Source organism: Cupressus sempervirens, chromosome 4 (genome assembly GCF_028749045.1).
Source record: "Cupressus sempervirens isolate cs-2001-9-10 chromosome 4, ASM2874904v1, whole genome shotgun sequence".
Lineage (NCBI taxonomy): Eukaryota > Viridiplantae > Streptophyta > Pinopsida > Cupressales > Cupressaceae > Cupressus > Cupressus sempervirens.
In genome coordinates, this window is record NC_143121.1 from 239735719 (window position 1) to 239758393 (window position 22675).

At 34.0% G+C, this 22675-nt stretch overlaps 1 protein-coding gene across 2 annotated transcripts; it reads left to right on the forward strand.

Moving 5' to 3' along the window:
• Positions 1-13243: 13243 nt before the first annotated feature.
• LOC149560893 (disease resistance protein Roq1-like) lies at positions 13244-21271 on the forward strand. Of its 2 annotated transcripts, XM_089824877.1 has the most exons (6): positions 13244-15228; positions 16419-17592; positions 17834-18112; positions 18279-19164; positions 19306-19622; positions 20161-21271. In XM_089824877.1, exons 1-6 carry the CDS (start codon positions 14738-14740, stop codon positions 20662-20664), a joined length of 3651 nt encoding a protein of 1216 aa, XP_089681003.1. In that variant the 5' UTR covers positions 13244-14737; the 3' UTR covers positions 20665-21271. The 2 variants fall into 2 exon arrangements, with proteins under 2 accessions (XP_089681003.1, XP_089681002.1); XM_089824876.1 differs by having other exon boundaries at positions 13245-15228; positions 18279-19622.
• Positions 21272-22675: the final 1404 nt, after the last annotated feature.

The following is a 22675-nucleotide window of genomic DNA, read 5'->3' on the forward strand; positions in this document are numbered from 1 at the left end:
ACCAAATATCAAAAGTACTCTCTAAGTCCAAGAAATCCTAAAAGTATTCTATCTCAAGGGTTCCAAGATAAATCGACATCTAAACCGAGAGGCACACAAAGACACGTAGGAAACTTACTATGTAAGTGGGCAAGTGTCATCACATGAATCATGCTAGAGTTACCCTGACAGTCTCTCAAGACCCCGGCCCCCTAGTAATCCCTATGTGGCCACTAATATCCTCTTGTATTGACAAGGCATACTACAGATGCAAGGTCATAACCAAGCATTCTCTCTATTCCCATCCTAGTTTGTACTAGCACTTGTGGCATGGGGGAGAACATACAAAGACTCTTATTAGGTTCATTTTATTCCCATTTAGTATAGTGTTTTCACTTATTAAATAACTTACAATGGGTTACCCTAGCAGCCATTTAGGGCCCTAGCCCCCATTGTAAGCCACTTCCTAACATTACATATAGATAACCTACCCTAGGCTCATAAAAGAAAAAATCAAAGAATCATATAAAATCACCTCAGTCATATACAAGTGACTAGAAAGTATCAAAAGATAAATCACAATAACACATCAGTTCTCTACAAGCAACTAGAAAGCATCCCAAAATAACTAATTGAAGACTCAAAATGGTTAAGTTAAGTAGGTCATACATTCACCTTAGCATCACATAAGAACACTGGAAAGCAATAACAATCAATAGATCAACACACATCATAGAGCATACTAGACACATTACCATGGTTGGGTTTAAAGAATAGAGATCAAAACATCATCAAGACATCACAAACACAGAACTCCTAAGCCTCTAGTAACATCCTAAGACTAGTCAAAGATAGATCAACCCCAAAACCCCAAAGCATAGAAAACACACAAAACACAAAGTAGTCTTATAGTTTGGTTTGATTTGAAAACCTATCGTTGAGTTAAATGGAAGGTTTCAATTTTCGTTTCAATGTACGTTTTCAAATAGACAATTCTCAATTTCCCCTACAAGTCAACCCAATCATTTATTTGAGTCATATATAGAATTTACCCCATTATATTTAAATCAATTTCTAAAAATAATTAAAGGATAATTATTTATTCATTTAAATTATTAAAATAATTCCACTAACTTAAAATAAAATAAATTACAATTTTATTAAAAGTTAGGATTATTAATAATTAAATAAATCTCTATTTCTATTAAAATAACTTCCATTATTAAATAAATAAACTAAATTAAATTTCATTAGATTAACTAATTATTATTAATATATATAAAATAATTTTATATAGAAAGGGAAGTCGTGCAGCCAACGACTATCGTAGTACCTGCAATAGTAGGTACAGTTGCCGCCAACTATGGGTAGTGGAAGGTGAGGATGTGGTGGCCCCGCCTCCCCCCCATTTTTTTTTTAATATATAATTTTATATAATAACATTTACCCAAAAACAAGACCCCCCTGCCCACTAGTATTATATATATATATATATATATATATATATATATATATATATATAACATTTACAATTTTAGTCTGATAGGAAAAATACATTTAACCATTCAAATTTCTAATTAAAAAATTTATTTTATTTCAAACTCTTCCCGAATAAAATTAACACTCCAAATCTACAGAATGAGGTTTCTTTTACTATATTTTAAATCTCCATGAACACACAGAGGTATTAACATGCATTCAATAATTTACAATATTGAAATATTTGCGAGTTCATCATAGAAAAATTCAAATTTACAATCCATAGTCACAAAGAAGACAAAAAAGGAAAAAGCGTAATAAATTGTGTGAATAATCACAAGCATCTACTAGACTCTAATGCTAATTGCTACATCCAAGAAGATTGTGAGAAAAATCTCTCCTCTCAAAACCTTGTCTCTTCCAAAATTCTTTCCTCTTCCAAAATTCATGGTCCCTTCCCAAAACTTTTGGTCCCTTGAAAATGAACCCTCAATTGGTGATAAGGAGTTCTCTCCTAAAATTGAGGTACTAATTGTGCGACTACCCAAGAGGACTCCTTGCTCACCAGACATTAACTCATATTATCTTTTATTTATCTTTTATTTATCTTTACCATGCACGTCTATTGAATTATAAAATAACTTTATTTAATTTTTACTTGACTTCACTTTTCAATTAATTTATTAAATTTTAATCTCATGCATGCATTATGCAATTTTGAAACTTTAATAAAATAATAGTTTTTTCACTTTTAATTTATTTTTGAAATGCTAATTGATAAAATAACTATTAACGTAAATAATAATAATATTTAACATTTATTTAAAAATGAACTCTAAATATTATTATTTTAAAATTAAATAAATATTATCACGTTCTAAAATTTAAACTTATAACTTTTATCTTAATATTTAATTCTTTTTATTTAATTAATTCTCCAAATTAATTAAATATTAAAAATATTATAATAATTTTTCATTAAATTAAATCATTAATTTAATTATTTAATTTGACTTAATTAACAGAAAAATCACCAAAGACTTATAAAATAAAATATGAAAACTCATCATAGAAAACCACATACTAAATCAAACTAAAGGGTTATAATCACGAATTAATGTCATTCGACGTATTCAAAAGGTAAACAACTCAGATACTTGTCCTAATTTTCTAGGACAAATGGCTTAAAGGTTTAGGATTTGGATTAAGAACTTATCCCCCCTCTCTTACCATTGAGATAATGCGATAGGGTATGCTCATTTTGACAATTCAGGGAAGTCAATACCTAGTACTTGTAATCTGCATAAAATCCACGCATGTACAAACACAATATTCTAAACAAAACAGGCAATGACAGGAAGTGGTGCATCATGTAGATCCCAACTAGTAGGTGACTATGAATCCCTTCCTTAACCACATCAAAAACACCATATATAAAGAAAACATACACGCACACCATACAAATGCAGTATGGGGTAAATATCCATAAGAAAACACATGATAATCCATCTAACTAATCATCATCAATAACTAGAAGCATTGAATAATCATCATGCATACATGAAGTATAGAGTACCAAGTAATCTCATCGTATAATCAACTGAATGTAAAATAATATCTGATAATCTCAAAACAATACTACTAATAATCAAGCATAAAACTGGCCTAAAAGAGTTTGACAATGATAGTAAAATGCAAACTAGGGGTAGAAACTACATCCACCCCCCTAGACTTAGGCTTACTCCTGGAAGCCTACAAGAATTTTAATACTAAAGAGCTCAATGTGTGGGTCCCATTGGACCCTTTCCTCCTATAGGAGGATATGACTCCATTGAGAACACTCTCTGAGATCTACCCATGTCTCCAATTGTAGGTTCTAAAGTTGTGGGTCTCTGGCCTGAGAATTATGATTTCCCTTGAGGGCAATGGGACGACTTGTGTTGATGTTGTCTACATGAGAAACTCCTCTGCACTCTAGGTGCACTAGACTACTAAAAACTACGCCCACTAGGATAAGACTAAATACTCTAAGATGATTGGTCATACTGGTTGCACTTATTGCACTGTGCATTGTGGTAGTTCTTAGAGACAGAACCACCATCACTACTCCGAGTTGGAGGATAAGATCCTCCCTACTGCTGATTACCCCAATAGATCAACACACATCATAGAGCATATTAGACACATTACCATGGTTGGATTTAAACAATCGAGATCAAAACATCATCAAGACATCACAAACACAGAACTCCCAAGCCTCTAGTAATATCCTAAGACTGGTCAAAGCTAGGTCAACCCCAAAGCATAGATAGCACACAAAACACAAAGCAGTCTTATAGTTTGGTTTGATTTGAAAACCTACCATTGAGTTAAATGGAAGGTTTTAGTTTTCATTTCAATGTACATTTTCAAACAGACGATTCTCGGTTTCCCCTACAAGTCAACCTAATCATTTATTTCGAGTCAAATATTGAATTACCCCCCACTATATTTAAATCAATTTCTAAAAATAATTAAAGGATAATTATTTATTCATTTAAATTATTAAAATAATTTCATTGACTTAAAATAAAATAACTTACAATTTTATTAAAAGTTAGGATCATTAATAATTAAATAAATCTCCATTTCTATTAAAATAACTTCCATTATTAAATAAATAAATAAAATTAAATTTCATTAGATTAACTAATTATTATAAATATATATATAATAATTATATATTTTAAATAATTATTAAATATTAAAATAGTTCATAAAATTTATTTAAATAATAATTAAAATTAATAACAATTAATTATAAAACCTTAGTAATAATCATTATTAAATAATAATACAATTATTTTAAAACACTTAATAATAAATATTATTAATTAATAATGAATAATATTAAATTTTTATTGTTAAATAAATTTAATATCAAAATTTGCAAATTTTAAAAAAATAACCCACTTGTGTTTTTAAAAAGCCCACCAGCTTTAAAGGGAGGTCATGCAACCCCTCCCTGCTATCGCAATCCTTCAGAAGCCGAGTTGAGAGGTAGGGCCATTGTAGATTTCAGCACCAGGTTCAAGCTCTACAAAAGTTGACAAGGTAACTCACTATGGTGATGTAACTTTAGATGGAGAAATAGTGATATCTCAGTTTCATTATGCAACAATGACACTAGAACAAATAAACATGTTGCAACAAGATTTGGAAAAAAAGAAACATTAAGAAATACTTAGAAAGGAATTTAGGCAAAGGCAAGCATTACAAGAAATCAAGGAAATCTTCTTAGATGCATTCAACCTGCCTACACCTAAAGAAACAAAGCCTTTATTGGAATAATTGTTAGAAAATTGTTGAGAAGGTCAATAATGAAGATATTGACACAAGTGCAAAACACCCTGAGTAGCCAAAGAAGAAATTCCAGAATAAAGTCAACGAGAAAATATCTAGAGAGATTGCACTCACTCAAGTTGCACTAACCACAAAGGTTGAAGATGTGAAGAAAGTACTGTAGAATAATTTTGCATTGTACAATAAACTGTGTGACCCAGCACTCTCCACTTAAGAAACAAGACATAGAATTCTGAGTCTGGAGAGAAATCTCAATGTATCAGGTATGCAACTACCTCAAAACCCAGCTCAGAGTGAGAAGAATTTTCATGCATTGCTTCAATCACAGAGTCAACTAGCTATGTTAACAACAGAAGAGGCTAATATAAGAGCTAAGTTGACACAAATTCAAGCCTCCCTCACCCCACATATGGAAATACTCCATAAAGAGCTAGGATATGTAGAAACTTTGTTAAAGAAAGATCCTCATCTTTCTACATTAGATGGACTAGTTCACCTAGCAGTCAAGCTGGCAATCCAACTCAAGTCATTGGATGTTGCATGTGACAACTAGGACGTAGCTTTGAAGATAATTATGTAGGTCCACAAATCCTTTTTGGACAAATACACTCTAAGTGCATAGACCTTTTGACATAAGTGTCAAAAAGGGGGAGATAAAAGAATGAAATAAAGGAGATAAACAAAAAGGGGAAGAGAAAGAAAAGAGTAAGAGGGAAATAAATGAAAGGGGGAGAAAATAAGGAAAGGAGCAAATAAAGAAAGAAGAGAATAATGAAAAGGGGAGCTAAATTAGTTTTTGACCCAGGTGATATACATTTTGAGGAATACAAGATTAGAACAAAACAGAAGCAGAGCATATCAGATGACAATGCATCAATTACAAAAACATTAAAGGCAAAGAGTATCAGTCAGCAGAGACAAACCCACTCAGAATGGAGAATAGATTTTTGATACAGAACAAGCACATTAACTCAGGGGGAGTTATAAATTTTGAGGTATATAGGTTATTACAAAATTTTGAAATTTTGAAGTTTTATATATAAGCTGAGTTGTGGATATGATTATACTCGAGAAGATGAGATTGATTATGTACAGTTAAGTGTTTTTGACACTCATGTCAAAGGGGGAGATTGTTGATCTCAGATTGGTTTTGATAATTGAGTGTCAACACACTTAAGACATTTACTTAGTTGATGTCGAACTAGTAATGTATGTCGAGTATAATATGTAAATACAAGACTCTACCGAGTTGCACTGAGTGTCAAGTCACTCATGTGCGTAGTCCCTCAAGTGCGAAAAAAAAGGACCATGCTAAGTGATTCAGGTGCTGAGTAAACAATTGATGCTGAGTAGTCCTAGTGTCGAGTCAAAAATAGAATTACAGTATGTGCTGAGCATCAGTAACATCAAGTGCTAAGTAACACAGATTGGACATATTTGTTTGTGATTGCACAAACAACTATTTAAACCATTTTCAAGCTGACATAAGGTCAGATTTTGATTCTTTGAAGATAAAGACAAATCTATTTGCAAAATCCCTATGTGTTTGCATGTAGCCAATCAGAAAATAGGAAGGATTAACTGGCAAAAAGGATGAATCTCAGTCATAGATTCATACCTAACCCTAAGCCACCAAAGTATTTATAAGGAAGATGAAGCCACAACAAATATGATGAAGCAAGGAATGAATAGAAAGTGCGAGAGATAATGTTACAGGAGGTAACAAAGGGGTGAACACTTGAATTTGTTTACAGAGCACTTCAAGGTGACTTAGCAGTGAGAGTGAATTACATAATCAGTTGGAGGAGAACAAAGAACAAAAGGATACAACCATTATTACATTAGATTAGAGAGGATTAGGAAGGACACTGTACAAATTTGATCTCTAATCAGACAACTAGAGCCAATCACAAGATCTATGCTGAAACATCCTAACAGGTGATTTTGGTTTAATCTCCTAGGTAGAGTAGTCCCAACAGACTGTTGTAAATCCTTTAATAGGGTGACATTCCAAGTGGATGTTCTAAAGTCCTTTAGCCAGGCACACTTCTAATAGGGTGTTAAAATCCTCTAACAAGGTGGGACTTAATAGTCCTTGTAAGCCTTTAACAGGGCAGATCATGTTTCATGATCAAACCATTATAACCTTAATTGGCTACACTTTATTGCTGCAATAGTGAGGATTTGTGGGTGTCATCCCCACCCTAGTTTTACCTTCTCTTTGGAAGGTTTTTGGCTAATCATATCTGGTGTTAAGTGTGTATGTTCAATTGTTTACATGTTTGAGATGCATTTACTTTTCATTTTATTTTCAACTCATATATTGCCTGCATCTAATGAATGGTGAAAGCTTTACTAGCTGAAGTTTGAACTCCAACACATAATGTGAGTTCATGATTTGGTTATATTAGTTATGGCTATAACACTGCACAAATTCCATACTTTTTTAAGTTTTACTTTTTTAGATTTCTTCTTGTTGGGTTGGGTATCCTTTATGCCAGAAAGAATTATAGGGAAGCATTAATGCTTTGTGGTAGGGTGGAAATATTGTGAACAAGTGTTTGAATCTTCTTTCAGGAAGGACCGTCTTTGTAGTGCTTAAGCTCCCATGTCTTCATCTTGATGGTATTGGTAATTTGTTGTTTACTTTTGTTATTGATATAGAATTTAATATTTGGTTTAATCTTTATTTTACATTGATATGATTTTCCAATTCGTAAATAGCATTTTGAGTTTTTATGTAGACAAGTTTGTCAAAAAAATTTCTAGATTGATGTAACATCTCTTATTGTGATTATGCTAGGACATTCTACAGATGGACGATATTCATGTTAAGAAGTCAAGTCCACACACAACTAAGGGTGAGTGAATCAGTTGTCTCCGATTATAATTAAAACCAAACTTATAAATTTGGACTCCAACAATTAAAATAATAACGCGAAACAATAATAAAAATTATACACTATAACAAAATGATTGTGTTGACTAGGGAAATCCTTAATTAGAGAGAAAACTACAATGGGGATGGTATCCATAAGATAGAGTACTAATATATAAGTTCCTTGTTGGTGGATGTGACCCAGTTACGAGTAAACTACAATGCATTTGGTATAATAGTTCTTGTTAGGGGACAAATCTCTATTAGGAGACCTGCAATCCTTGCTAGAAGGTTCCAACCTTGATAATGTTGATAAGAAACAAATAAAATCACTACCTAAATGCTCCAACAAGTGTGAAGAATAACCCTTCAGTATAGCATATCCAAGAAAATGAACTGACTGATCTACAACTTGTCAAAATAATTCCTTTGAATCTCTCCACAAACATAACACAACACCGCTCTTCTATGATCATCCAACATAAAAGCTTGCATCCACTGACCACATATACAACATACATGATGATTTCCAACTAAGGAAAACATCATTTCTTTATACCCTTACAAATAATTAATTAGGTTGGCTTGTTAAGGCTACCCAATGTACAATTAATTACATAAGTCCATGCTAAGGCATACATACCTTCATAGGCATCATTAAAAGTATTGCAATATAGTTCCCACATGTCTTAATAAAAAATTACATATAACAAGGATAAATGATACGCTTCCTCAATATTGTTGGTTGCTAGAAAAATATATTGCACATAACACAACATTGACCTTTCCATAATAACCCAAATGTCTTGCTATCATGAACATAGGCACATGAAAAAATCTTCTACCATATTAAAAGCTTGTTGACATAAATTCCACATCTCTTATAAGATACAAAAAATATGCTATTAATTATCTCTACCAATAATTCTTATAGAGTGGTCAGATACCAATCTTCACCAAACATATTGAAACTCATTTGGAACTTTATATAAGATCCAACAAAGATATATATGATGTCATTACTCATTCTTCTACACAAATCTAAGCTCACATAACTTAACCTATCATATTGCAACTTTGTTGTGCTAATAATCATTGTGTGATACACAAAATCTATGTCTGTCATGATCAGTACATAAAAAAATGTTGTCATTAATGAGAAACATAGTCACACATAAGCAATACATCCAAGTGCCAACAAGACATCTATTCCTAACAATCCCCCACTTTGGCATTGATGACAATATATGATGAAAAACCACCAACTCAATAGTAACCTCATAACATGTTGACAACTTAATACTTTTTTTGAACATCCTCAACACATATAGCCTTTACAATTATGCTACAATCTTACAATACTCTTCCCCTTTTACATATTGTACTTCTTCTCTCTTTTATTTAGGTTTTTCAATGTACTTAATCTCCCCCTTTGATGCCAATGGTAATGGTGCCAATATGCCAAATATCATTTGACCTTTCAAAATGATCCCGCTTCGATGATGATCTTCATCAAAGTACTTGAATTGGATCAAACCAATTTGCAACCAAAAATACGTCAAGTGCCAAAAAATACTGTTATGCCAACTTTGGTGTGCTAATAATCATCTTGCAATACAAATATATATATATTTATCATGATCACATAAACATATGTTGTCATCAATGACAAAACTAATCATACATAAGTAATACATCCAAGTGCCAAGAAGACCTCTATTCCTAACAATTCTTATTTCATAGGCACTAAAGTATGCCTTATCTTCTCAATAGTTTTGGTTATAGTTGTATATTTTTTATTCCTATATTATTTGAAATCTATTTATATCTTGTTGAATTATTCATTCTACCTTTGACCCATTAGACCAACTCCCTTTATTTTTGTGAATTTTGTTGATGTGGCTTTGTGTCATAAGGGCTTTCTTTACATGACACTTCTACTATAGGCCTCATCTCATTGATAATTTCTTCTTACTTATTTGATCTGTATACACTAAACAAATTATTAAGAACAAGATAACTCTAATACCAAACTATAAATTCAAAATAGCAAAAATCAAGAAGATAGAACAGAGAAAATATATGCTATATTTAAACACATTTTTTATTTTGAAGTAGAAAAAGTACATTTAATATTATTTATTATCATTAGATTCATATGTTTTAAATGCAAAATTTATTTTATTTTGAAAGAAAAAAAGAAAACACATTTAAATTTCTTTGCATGTTTTAAATGTAATTTTTTTGCATTCAAATAAATAATGAATTTGATTTTATTTATTATTATTAGATTTCATAATTTACATAGTAATTTTTTTCAAAGCAAGAAACACATTTATTTTCTTTCTTAATATAATTTGGCATGCCCATGATGAACAATATCTTTGTCTAGTTAGAATAGTTCATTTCATTTTTATAAGTTTTAAATGTATAGTATTTTTAATGAGAAAATAAATAAATTTATTTTTCTTTATTATTATTGAATTTATAATATCTGAATCAAAAGTTGTTACAAAATAGGATACCTACTTTATGTAAGATAAACTGCAATGTAAAAGTTAATGTTAAGAGTTATATTGATGATAGTGGAGACAAAAAGAAATTGTAAAATTTAAATTAAAAAAAAGGATAATATATTACTAGCCTATGTTGATGTATAACTCTCTGGATCCCTTCTAGGGATGACCTAGTACACCTAATGGCTATTGGCTAGTTGGCTTTTCGGGCTTAACCATGTTGCAAATGAAATTTGTCATTTCAATCCTTAGTTTGGTCTAGCTCTATTCAAGCAATTCATGTAACTTGTAACTATGTAATTGGGTAAGACCCATTATATTAGGCATGATCTATATGATTGTAACTTGTAATTAATAGGTCTTATCCTACTCTTGGCACCAAAACTACAAGGGTGATTGGAGGTTTATAAAGAGGCATTGATTCATATATATGCAAGGTCATTCTTGCATCAATATAAAATAGATTTTGTGGTATACAAAATATTTAGTATGCTGAAGGATGATGATAAGAGCATATCATCTATGGTTGGGAAGGCAACAAATCTAATGGTTCATGAGCACTACCATAAAATTGACATGGTATCATAGTAGGTCAAAGAAAACAACCCAAACCAAAATAGGAAAACTAGATTCTAGAAGATTTGTGATAATGGGTGTCAAATATACATGTGGTTTGATGAATTATTAAATATTGAGAAATTCTTGCTAATTGCATATTGGTAGAAATTTGAGAGAAAGAACCTATACAAATTGTCATTGTGATTAATATTTTTGAAGAGGAAGAAATGACATTTAGAGGGAGAGTATTCAGTTGCAAAAATTAGATTCAAAGAGAGCTTGAGTGGCAGACGTAGGATGCTAAGTCCTTTGCAAAGGATCAACAAGCTTGTGTAGTAGTATAACTAAAAAATCTCAAATTGTTGGACAAACCTCGGAGCCAATTTCTTAGTATTGTAGTAATCAAATCTAGTGAATGTTGCCCCTATTAAGAGGGTGTCTCAGCTAAGAGGGAGTCTCAACTTTCAAATGATCTTTTATGTGTTGTCAATGAGCTCTTCTCCATGGGAAAGAAGTTCAAGATGCAGTCTCTCATTAATGAATTCTTCTTCGTGAGGGAGAAGTTTGAGGTGCAACCCCTTGTTAATGAGTTCTTATTTGAGAGAGAGAAGTTCAAGGTGCAATTCCTTGTTAATACATTCTTCTTTTCTCAGAAGTTGGAGTTGAAATCCCTAATTCCACCCTATGTAAGTAGGCATGGTGGAGATGCATTCTTCTCTAGGAGTAGTATGAGGTGAAAGCCCTCATTTCAACCTTTGTGAGTAGGTATGGTGGATCCACCCTCTATATAGGCATGGTGGATATGCATTCTTCTTTGGGAGAAGTCTTAAGGTGAAAGTCGTTGTTCTACCTTCTACGAGTAGGTATGGTGGATCTAGCCTCTACAAGTAGGCATGGTGGAGATGCATTATTCTCTTGGAGAAGTATGAGGTGAGATTCCTCGTTCCACCCTCCATGAGTAGATATGGTGGATCCACCCTCTATGATTAGGCATGGTGTTGATGCATTCTTCTTTGGGAGAAGTTTGAGGTGAAAACCCTTGTTCTACCCTCTACAAGTAGTTATGGCGGATCCACCCTCTGTGACTAGGCATGGTGGAGATATTCTTCTTTGGGATAAGTCTGAGGTGACAACCCTCATTCCATGATCTATGAGTAGGTATGGTGGATCCACCCTCTACATGTAGGCATGTTGGAGATACATTCTTCTATGGGAGAAGTTTGAGGTGAAAGTCCTTGTTCTTCCCTTTGCGAGTAGGTATGGTGGATCCATCCTTTGCAAGTAGGCATGGTGCATGCCATGGAAGAAATTCCATGATGTTGCACTTTTGTTTAATTTCCCTCTAGGAGTATCCATGGTGAACATCATCATATTTCTATGATCAACACTTGTGTTTTAATTCATGGAAGTAGCCATGATGGATCCACCCTCTAGGAGTAGCCATGGTTGTTACATTCACTTGCATTTTTATGGGAGCATCCATGATGGTTTCCACTATGTAACTTAGATATTGAGAATGAAACCCCCCCAGCTAAGAGGGAGTGTTGATGTGTAGCTAGGTCAAATCCCTTCTAGGGATAACCTAGTACACCTAATGGCTAGTTGGCCTATATAGAACTTTTCCATGTTACAAATGAACTTTTTCATTTCAATCCTTAATTGGGTCTAGCCCTATTTGGGCAATTCATGTAACTTGCAATTATGTAATTGGGCAAGACCTATTACATTGGGCAAGACCTATATGAATGTAACTTGTAATTAATAGGTCTGATCCTATTTATGGTACCAAAACTATAAGGTCGACCTTATAATTTATAATTTATTTAAAACTTTATATTATTAATGTGTTTTACTTTAAAAATTAGAATATATATTTTCAAACTTGATATTTGTTAATATATTTTATTTATAATTTATAAAAAATATAAATATATTAATTAACTATAATATATTATATTTTTTCCTTTTATAATTTGTTTTTTCTCTTAATAGTAGGCTAGGGTAGGTACAATGAGGGAGATCATATAAAAATAAAACAAATGGACTTTCAAATAAATATTATAAAAAAAAATAATAATGCAGGAAGGAAAAATAGAAAACTGCACCCATGTACCAGTTATAACACGCTGAATTACAGAAACTGGATGCACCTAAAGAAAAGACTAGTTTTTCTATAAGGATAAAATTCAGGAAATAATATAATAATTTGCATTATTGTTTGGTCATACTTGGCGCCCAAGCAAAGTTTAGAACTTTCGCTATGCCGGTTTTTGAATTTTATCAGTGTCACCGTCAAATACCGTCAAATATCATTCAAATCTATGAATAAGAGATTGCCTGTTCAGCTTTTACAACATTCCTTTTCTTGTCATGTGGTTCTGATTCCGATAAACGTTAAATATTATGAATAGCCTGATTGACCTATTTGATCTCCCTGGTTTATCCGGGAATATACACAATGAATTGCAGATTGACCCGTTTTATAATATATGCATTTTGTATTGCCTGCAGAGTTTTAATGTTGAAATGTTCAATCAGTTGAGCCACACAATTTTTCACAAGTCAAACCCATTGCGATGCTCTAACTTTCGTTGCAGATAACAGGCAATTTCGTTGCAGAAACCAATGTAGCCTTGGGGCACAATTGGAAGCTCTGATAAGGACTTTTAACTGGGCTTGAAGTCTTAGGCAAGGAAATTGCCATGAAATTCACTGAATGATTTCATTCTTCAATCTGTCGCGACATCAAGATGTAGAACAATACGCTACGGAACCGCATTATCAAAGTTTCGTGGCAAATTTGATGAACACTGCTAATATCATACGCGTCTTTATGGATTTTTTTGGTTGAATATTCTGAGGATGTACGTTATATATCGTAGGCTCGTTTGGGCTACATTGTGCAGAGTTTGCTGGATGTGACTTCCATCTTACAATTCAAATTGGAATTGTGTCTCTGGTATGTTTTCAGTCTTCTAGTTTTAGTTTGAATTGGTGAGTATCGTTGCTGCAGGACACTTCAGTTTGAGCTTGGCTGTGGAGAAATTCTTTGTTATTTTGTTATTTAAATAGGAAATTCAAAGTTGACCTAGATAATTTCGAAATTAGGTCTTGTAAAGGGTACGAGACATCGCCCCTTTTATGAAGAGAAGCACAGTAGTCTTTAACAAGAGATTGCAGGCTGAATCATTAAACCTTCCCCAGGATTATTAGCCAGGTAGTATCTTAATTCATCCAGAAATTGAGATAACACCCACTAGCAGAGTAAATCACCCCAGCCTTCGAAGAGCAAAAGCCCAAGTGTCTCTTAACCATATCCGGTAGCTACTAGCTGGAGGATTTACTATAGAGTTGCGAGAAAAAAATCTACAATATTTTTAAACTAGAGATTCTACCTAAGCATAGTAAACTGAAACTCATCAGCCTTTGTGAAGATTAAAGCCCAATGGTCTTAAAGACACAAAATTGGAGATAGTACAAAAAAATACTATAAATCACCTCAGCCTTGCCGATTATTAGAGCCTTACTGTCTCAAACTCAGATTTTAGGCCTAATCGTGCTCTTGCAAGATCAAAAGCCCAATAGTCTGAAACTCAGATTACATATAATAGCTGGAGAAATCAATCCAGCCTTCCAAACAATAAAAGCCCAATAGTCCTATGCTCGAATAATAGGAAATAGCCGGAGAAATCATCCTGGCTTTATCAAGATAGGTCCAAGACTAAGAGCCTAAGTTAGTGACATAGGGATTATACTCAATAGGAGGAGGAATCACTTGACCTCAACTCACAGCTTACAAAGTAGTAGGAGGAAGAATTGTCCGAACACTTGAAAGACTGAAATTCCAATAGTCAACTCAGATTAAAGCCTTGCAGCCTTGGAAGGACTAAGATCACAATAATCTCATTTCTACATACTAGGGAGACGGAACTGTGTTTTGCTTTGGCAGAAGAAGAAGGGGCCTCTGCAACAAGCATTAATTAATATGTCACTGACTAGATACAATCCCTTAAACAGGACTACGTCCTCTCCATCCAAGACATATGATGTTTTCTTAAGTTTCAGAGGGGGGGATGTAAGAAAAACATTTGTAGATCATCTGTATACTTCCTTGGAAAATGCAGGGGTTAATGCTTTCCTGGATAGCCAAAAGTTGAAAAGGGGGGACGAGATCAGTTCAACTATTCTAGAGGCAATTGAAAACAGTGCCGTCCTCATTCCAATTTTCACTGAAAACTTTGCAGAGTCCCATTGGTGCTTGGATGAGGTTGCCCACATGTGCAAGTCAAATGGAATAATTATACCCTTATTTTTTAAAGTGAATCCAACAGATGTAAGAAATCCTGGGAGAGGTGTCTTCGCTGAGGATTTTGAGAAGAAGAAACAAAGATACCCACCGGAACGAATTAGTGAGTGGAAAAGTGCTCTTTTAAAAGTTTCCTCCTTCTCTGGATGGTCTACAGAAGACACAGCAGGGTATGTAAGCTAATTGCCCATTCTTTGTTAGACTGTTATTTATATTAACTAGTAAAATAAATGTGTTAAGAGATTGTGTTCATGCTACTCTGAAGAATTCTAGGAATGTTTGGTAATATAAATTTTTATTCAGAGGGTATTTATCATTTGTAGATTGTATGGACTAGCAATATCAAGGACCATAGATTATTAGACTTCAGGTGGAACTACTCCAGTTTGTGAACTGTAATATCCCGAAAGTCTAACCTTTGAATACCTTGACAATGCATTTGCCTTAACCAATTGGATCAAGAATTAAGATACATTTATCATAGTAATCGGTGAACCATGTATTTATTATTTTATTGCAGTTAGAATCCCAGTAGTTCAATAATATGAATTGTATTATTTATTTGACTGAAGCATAATTATGGATAGTCCCGTTTAACAGGGCTTGTATATGAGTGTGATTGATTATATAAGAGGTATAACAATATGCACCGGTATTTTTCTTCACTCATACTGTTGTATGTTGTGAAATTTCTAACTTAATACGGTAATGATGATTAAGAAGAATGAGAAAAAATTACTTAATGTTGAATGATACATTGATATAGCAAGATTGACAGAAACAGAATTGTCAGTCAATATTTTAAGAAATACTTTTTCTTCATCATCATTATAGATATCAATCTATCTCATTCAGTAGCTCTGTCGTTCTTTTCTAAAATCCCATGCATAATCACAAATTGAATAACATCCAAATTTCAGACCCTTATAAGGAAACGGCTATTGAGCCTCTGCAATGCACGAATTCATTCATGCCTCTCATCCATCATAACTTCACCCGCTTCGATGCATTGGTACATCATAAGGGCTAGATAGCTGCTTCCCTAATTTACATACTTTCTTCTTCTTTCTTGGAGCTGAATCCTCTAAAGTCATTGTTGTTTGGGTGAATATTCTTTATCACTCTGTTGAATTTGACAATAAAAACAGTCGAACTTTGGGAGAATTTGTTCCTCCTATGTACATATTGAAGGTCTCTCATATGATTTTAAAAATCACAAACCCTATAAATTCTTAGGTTGAACAGCATTTTACTAATCAGTACTAGTCAAAGAGTTCTCTTTTTTGTTGCTGGACACATAGTAATAATTATTACACAAAACTGGACAATGTCTTATTTTGCAATCTCGTTTGTCTTTCAGATATGAAGCAGAACTCATCAAGCTTGTAGTCCAGGATGTTTTCAAGACATTACAACAGAAAGTAACCTTACTGGAGGAAGCTCCGCCCCAGCCCTCAGAAGAAGAGCCCGCAGATACAGCACCCCAGGAGATCAGAAATGAACCACTTAAAATTTCAAAGTCAATCTTCATCGACATGCAAGAACATACGAGTAATGTTATAAAATTGCTCAATACGGATTCTGATGAAAATGTCCTCACAGTTTTCATTTATGGAAATGGAGGTGTTGGAAAAACCTCGCTAGCAAAGGCCATTCACAATCACATTTATCTCAAATTTGATGCTACCTGCTTTGTATATGACGTGCATCATAAAGCCCAAAATACAAATGGTGTAGCTAAGATGCAGCGCCAGATATTGAAAGACCTTGTCAAGTTCAAGGATAAAGTTAATGACGAGGCTCATGGAAAAATGTTGATGAAAGGCCGTTTGAGGTCCATCAAGGCCCTTGTTATTCTGGAATATGTTGATGACTGGAAGCAGTTGGAGGCTCTACGAGGTGATTGGTTTGGACCAGGTAGCAGAGTGCTTGTAACAACACTTGATCCCAACACACTAAAGAATGAAAACGGAAGCTTTATTTATGAATTGCAGGGACTGCCTAAGGAACATGCCCTTGAGTTTTTTAGCTGGCATGCTTTCATGAGAGATAAACCAAAAGAAGATTATATAGAGTTGTCAAGCAAAGCCGTGGATATCTGCAATAAGTTGCCATTTTCACTTGAAGTTTTGGGTGCTCATTTGTATAACAAAGATTTAAGCCATTGGATTCAAGTTATTCAAACACTAGAATCTTCAAATTGCAATGGAAAGTATGCCATTCTTAGATTTTGTTACGATGGCCTCAAACCTGAACAAAAGGAGATGTTTTTAGACATGGCTTGTTTATTCATAGGAAGAAAGAGGGAAAGTGTGATCAGCTTTTGGAGAGCCAGTCATTTGCATCCAAATGCAGGCCTAACAAAAATGAAGCTGAAATCACTCATCAAATTAGATGAGCATGATAGACTTGCGATGCATAGTGAGCTGAGAGATATGGGAAGAGCCATTGTAGAAGATGAATCAGCAGAACCAGGGGAACGTAGCAGATTGTGGAAGCCAGAAGACGTTGAACTAGTTTTAATGGAAGACAAGGTAAGGCTTTGAGTTCCATTTATTTTTTGCTTCCTCCCAGTATTTTTCTAGTCCTTATGTGTTGGACCAAACGTTATTATAGACAAGGTATTTGAGGTGTGTTTCTAGTTTATCTTTGCATTTGGTCTTTCCACTGTATTTCATTGGCATGTTCCATAGGACACTAGTTCTTTCTGTTTCCTCTCATAATTCAAAGTCAATATTAATGCTAATAAAACTGTATCGATTGTAACATGACCAGGGAACAGAAAGGGTGAGATGTCTTACATACCTTCAGCAAGATGTAAAACTTCAAACTCACAGTTTTCAAAGAATGTGTAATTTGCAATTGCTTTGGCTTGATGGAGCTCTTGTAGAGGGAGACTATAGAAAAATGCCTCCTGATTTGAAGTGGCTAAGATGGGAAAACTGCCCTCTAAAACGCTTGCCATCTGAATGGACTATGAAACATGTAGAAGTACTTGACTTAAGCTTCAGCAAAAGCATCGAGGCACTGTGGTCAGAACCATCCAATGTAGAGGTGATTTTTAATATTTTAGGAAGTTAAAAAGATTGAAGATGCATAGTTTATCACTCAATTCTTTCCAATGACACAAAAGCACAAAACCTTTAATGACATCAAAAAACTGAATAGACAGGAATACCTGCTTGATGAGTTCCTAATAATATGCCTTTCCTGTTTGCAGGGTCCAAAAAATCTCAAAGTACTTAAGCTAAATTACTGCACTAATCTTCAAGTCCTCCCAGATTTATCTAACCACACATCTCTTATTCAACTGGAGCTCTGTGGTTGTAAAGAGTTGAGGGAACTGCCAGAGTCCATTGGATTTCTGACAGAGCTTAAGTATCTTGATCTGTCAAATTGTTGCAACTTAATCCAACTTCCAATCACCATAGCTAGCCTAAAATCTCTGGAGGTTCTCTTTCTATCAAATTGTCACAGCATCAGAATGTTACCCGACTCATTTGAAGATCTGGGAGTTCTGAAAAAAGTCAAATTGGATGGAGTGCCCTTTAAGAATTTGCCCAAATCCTTTAGATGGTTGTCCTGCTTGGAGAAGCTGTCCCTTCTTGGTTGTCATGAATTAAGAAGCCTTCCTCAACCAATAGGAGAATTGAATCGCTTGCGGTATCTGGATTTAAATGGTTGTTCTAGTTTACGGACTCTACCTGATTCAATCTACGAACTTGAAAGTTTACACCGGTTGGATTTGACTGGCTGTGAAAGAATCAGCTTAGAAGCACAGATAGGGGACCTTGTTTGTTTGGAAAGGTTGGTTCTAAGTAATTGTGCAGCAATATGGAGCTTGCCTATATCAATTGGTCAAATAAATTGTTTACAACACCTGAACCTGAACCACTGTACTTCTTTATTTCGACTGCCAGAAGAGTTGGGAAATCTAGTCTGTTTAGAGGAGTTGTTGCTCAATGAATGCTACAATCTATGTGAGCTTCCACAGAGCATTGGGAAGCTTTCTTGCCTAAAGACTCTAGAAATGGAAGAAACCTACAGCCTTTCTGTTCTTCCAGCTAGCTTTTCAAGGCTTACTTCCTTAAAGAAACTAAAAGCAGGTGGTTGTCCTCTACCACAAAATATTGGAGAGCTGTCATCATTAGAAAATATGCATCTAAAGTCATACAAAATGTCTATTTTGCCACCAACTTTTGGCACACTTTTGCACCTAAACAAACTCTATCTGCGTCACTGTACAGAATTTTTGGAACTTCCAGCTCTTCCAAAGGAACTCATTGAAGTTCGTATTCAAGACTGTTTGGGACTAAAGAAAATCTCCAACATGTCACATATGAAGAGGCTAAAGCTGCTGAGGATACACAACTGCAGGGGACTTGTTGAATTGCCCGACTTCAGGTCATTGCAGTCATTGCAAGAGCTCTCAATATCAGAATGTAGGAATGTGAAGCCTATTCAAGGGATGGAAGGGCTGAGATCCTTAAGAAGAGTGCATGTTACAGGTTGCAGATTGGCTGGCTCAGGAAGCTCTATATTGAAACCTCGCCAATTAATCAAGGTATCTCTCATTTTCCTTTTACTCTGTTTATCAAATGCTAGAACTACTTATAGTTTAATTACGCAGATTGGTTGCTAGACTGCTACTTTCAGAATATCGTAGAGAAAAAAAATTAAATTGGTCCAAGGGCACTAGATTCTATAGTTAGCAAGCTTAGAAATCTTTTTGTTGAAAATAACCCCTAGAAGTATGGGGCAAAAAGGAGCTAGGACAAATGGTTAGAGAGATAGCTTACTTAATTTGAGCTAGTCACCCGTAACAGTTTTATTCGAGAAGCAGTCAGCATACAATTTGAAATGTCTCGTGTCGGACATGGGATATTTAAGGATCCAACATGAGATATAGAAGAATCCGACTTGAATATCGAACATGGAAGGGAGGAGCCATGCTGTAGACCACATTTCTGTCTTTTGATTAATGGCCCGTATCCATAACTAGAGAGTTACATTTTGATTGACATCCATCTTTGTTTATAGTGTACATCTTCAAAATTTGAGGGTCAATTTATGCTTACCTTAATCTTCTACTGTTATTACAGGAAACACGTTCTCTAGAGTTACTCAGTTTTTCAGCAAACAGGGTTCCAGAGTGTTTAGAAAAGAAGATGGAAACTAATGGTGATTATTTACTGCATGCAACATTGGACTGTGCTGAACAGTGTTCAGGGATTATATTGTGCTTTATGGTGAGGTTCGAGAGTAAGATTAGTTCAGTGGGTGTGGACATAAGCACTTTAAGACATGGTGAGGAGATTTTCAATACCAGGCTCGTTAACCACTCAAAAACTGTAGAAGGAGATCAGATTTTTGTGCATATTTTGCACAAAAATCACCCCATGGTTATGATGGTGCAGAGTGAAGATGCTGTCCGGGCAAAGGCAGACATAGATAAAGGAAGAATGATTAGAAGTGGTGGAATGCAATTCTTCTCTGAAGGAGAAGATGGGAAAAGAGAAGATTTAATACTGGAGAGCTTGGGAAAGGGTTTGACAATGTTAATGGAAGATTACCGTGAAAATCTAGCCTTTGAAGATGAGGAATAAAACTCAAGCTGGAAAATCTTCTCAGGTTACTGTTCTGTGCAATAAGATTCCACAGCTACCGGTTTAAGCTGTCCAGTTTGGGTTTGTATTCATTCTTGCTGCCCTGCAGCACAGCTATTTTTTGTGCTGGATATAGCAGTGCTGATTCATCATTTCTAACAAGGCTGCTTTGTATAGACGGTTCCACCTTCTTTGAGTTTACTGAATTTATAGATGCTGGTATCCCGTCTGTTGATGTGGCTGTTCCCCTTTTGCTGATCCAGCAATGTTGTGGTTAGCTGTAGCTGTTCCATTTCAGCTGGTCCAGCGCTGTCTCTGTTTGATATAGGTGTTCCTTCTATGCTGATGCATCAGAATCGTTTTAATATGTTCATTTCATGATGGTTCACCTATACTTTCGTAATTTTTCTGAAGCTTCTTGCAATTAAAAAGAAGGCTGTCTTATTAGGATTGTCTCGTTTTCTTGAGTAGCCTAAAAAACGGGATGGTGTCTGTAATTGTTTTTAACCATAAACAAGGGTAAGTTATGTTGATCGTACGTTACTTATATGAGATGTTAAAAGTCCTATATGGGCAACTGGAATAAGTCAATTCAAATGTTTCACAATGCCCTTTCAAATGGACTTCTGACTTGAAACAGCTATGTGAACTGCTTACAAGGATTAGATTCTTTGATCCTACATGTCCGGGGAAATTAAAAAAGTATTTCAATTCTGTTATTATTATATATTTTATAATGGTAGTTAATTAGACCCAAAAAGGTTTGTGCAGAGCTTGAGTCCCTGTCTTACGTAGGGAGAGATGAATAAGTAGCATTAAAAGATATATGTATGTTTGAATTTTTAGACAGGGAAGTCTTAAAAGATGTAGCATGATGTGTTTCTTTAAACAAATCAATTATATTTTCACTGTTAAAAAATAATATAGTTTTATTGTTAAAAACATTTACTCTAATTCATTTTGATGTGCATCCACCTTTTGCAAATATTAGCTCTTAGTTTACTTTGATGTGAACCCTGCATCTTCCTAGTTTAGAATTGACTCATAAATTTGTGCCCTTGTCTCTGTCATAAGGAATTCCTAAATTTACTTCATCGGTGCTTAAATATATATTCACAACCCTTAATCAAATCTTTGGTTGTGCATTAGACTGAGTTCACTTCATTGTCATAGATCTCAATGTTTTCACATTAAAAATATAAAATCCAAGTCACCCACTGCTGATCACTAGCAGCTATGAGGAAACTTAATTTGCATAATCTTAATTTCCATGTTTGGATGTTATATAACAATCATACAAGGACACAAGCTTTTAAATTTCAAGTACAAAAGTAAATTACTCATAGATTGATTGAGTTAAGGTATTCTTGAGCATATGGATGCATTCTTGCACAAGATTCATATCACATAGTTTTTGAATACTTAGATTTTAAAATTCAAGTAGGTAAACTACTTATTAATAGGTTAGAAAGGGAAAATACTAAGAAACACTCTTGCACATGAAAGAAGAGAAAACTAGGCAATAATAAAATATATATAGAAGAATAGAAAGAAAAAAGTAATAGGATAATATCTCACTACTTTAGTTTAAAATATAGGTCTACTTTTGATTTTAGAGGTGGTGGGAATCATGAAACGAAATTATCAAATATTTAATGGGAAAAAGCAAATTGGAATATACTCAACAATAAGGTGAAGGCTTTTATAGTTGGTTACAATAATTAAAATATATTAGTTAGGATGGTAATTATGTATGTTTGCAATGTTTATTGCTTACCACTTAATTATTGAAAAAATATTTTGTGTACTAATAGTAAACACACACTTTATTATAAGAAGAGATTTATTCAAAATTTACATTTACTGGCTTTTAAGTTAATCAATGCGTATCATTTTAAAAAAATCTTTATTCAAAATCCATGAACATTTGTCACACATTTTATTGGTAAATTACTAAAATATAAAATTGTTGATAAGAAAACTATGAACAAAGTTTAAAGTTTAATAAATA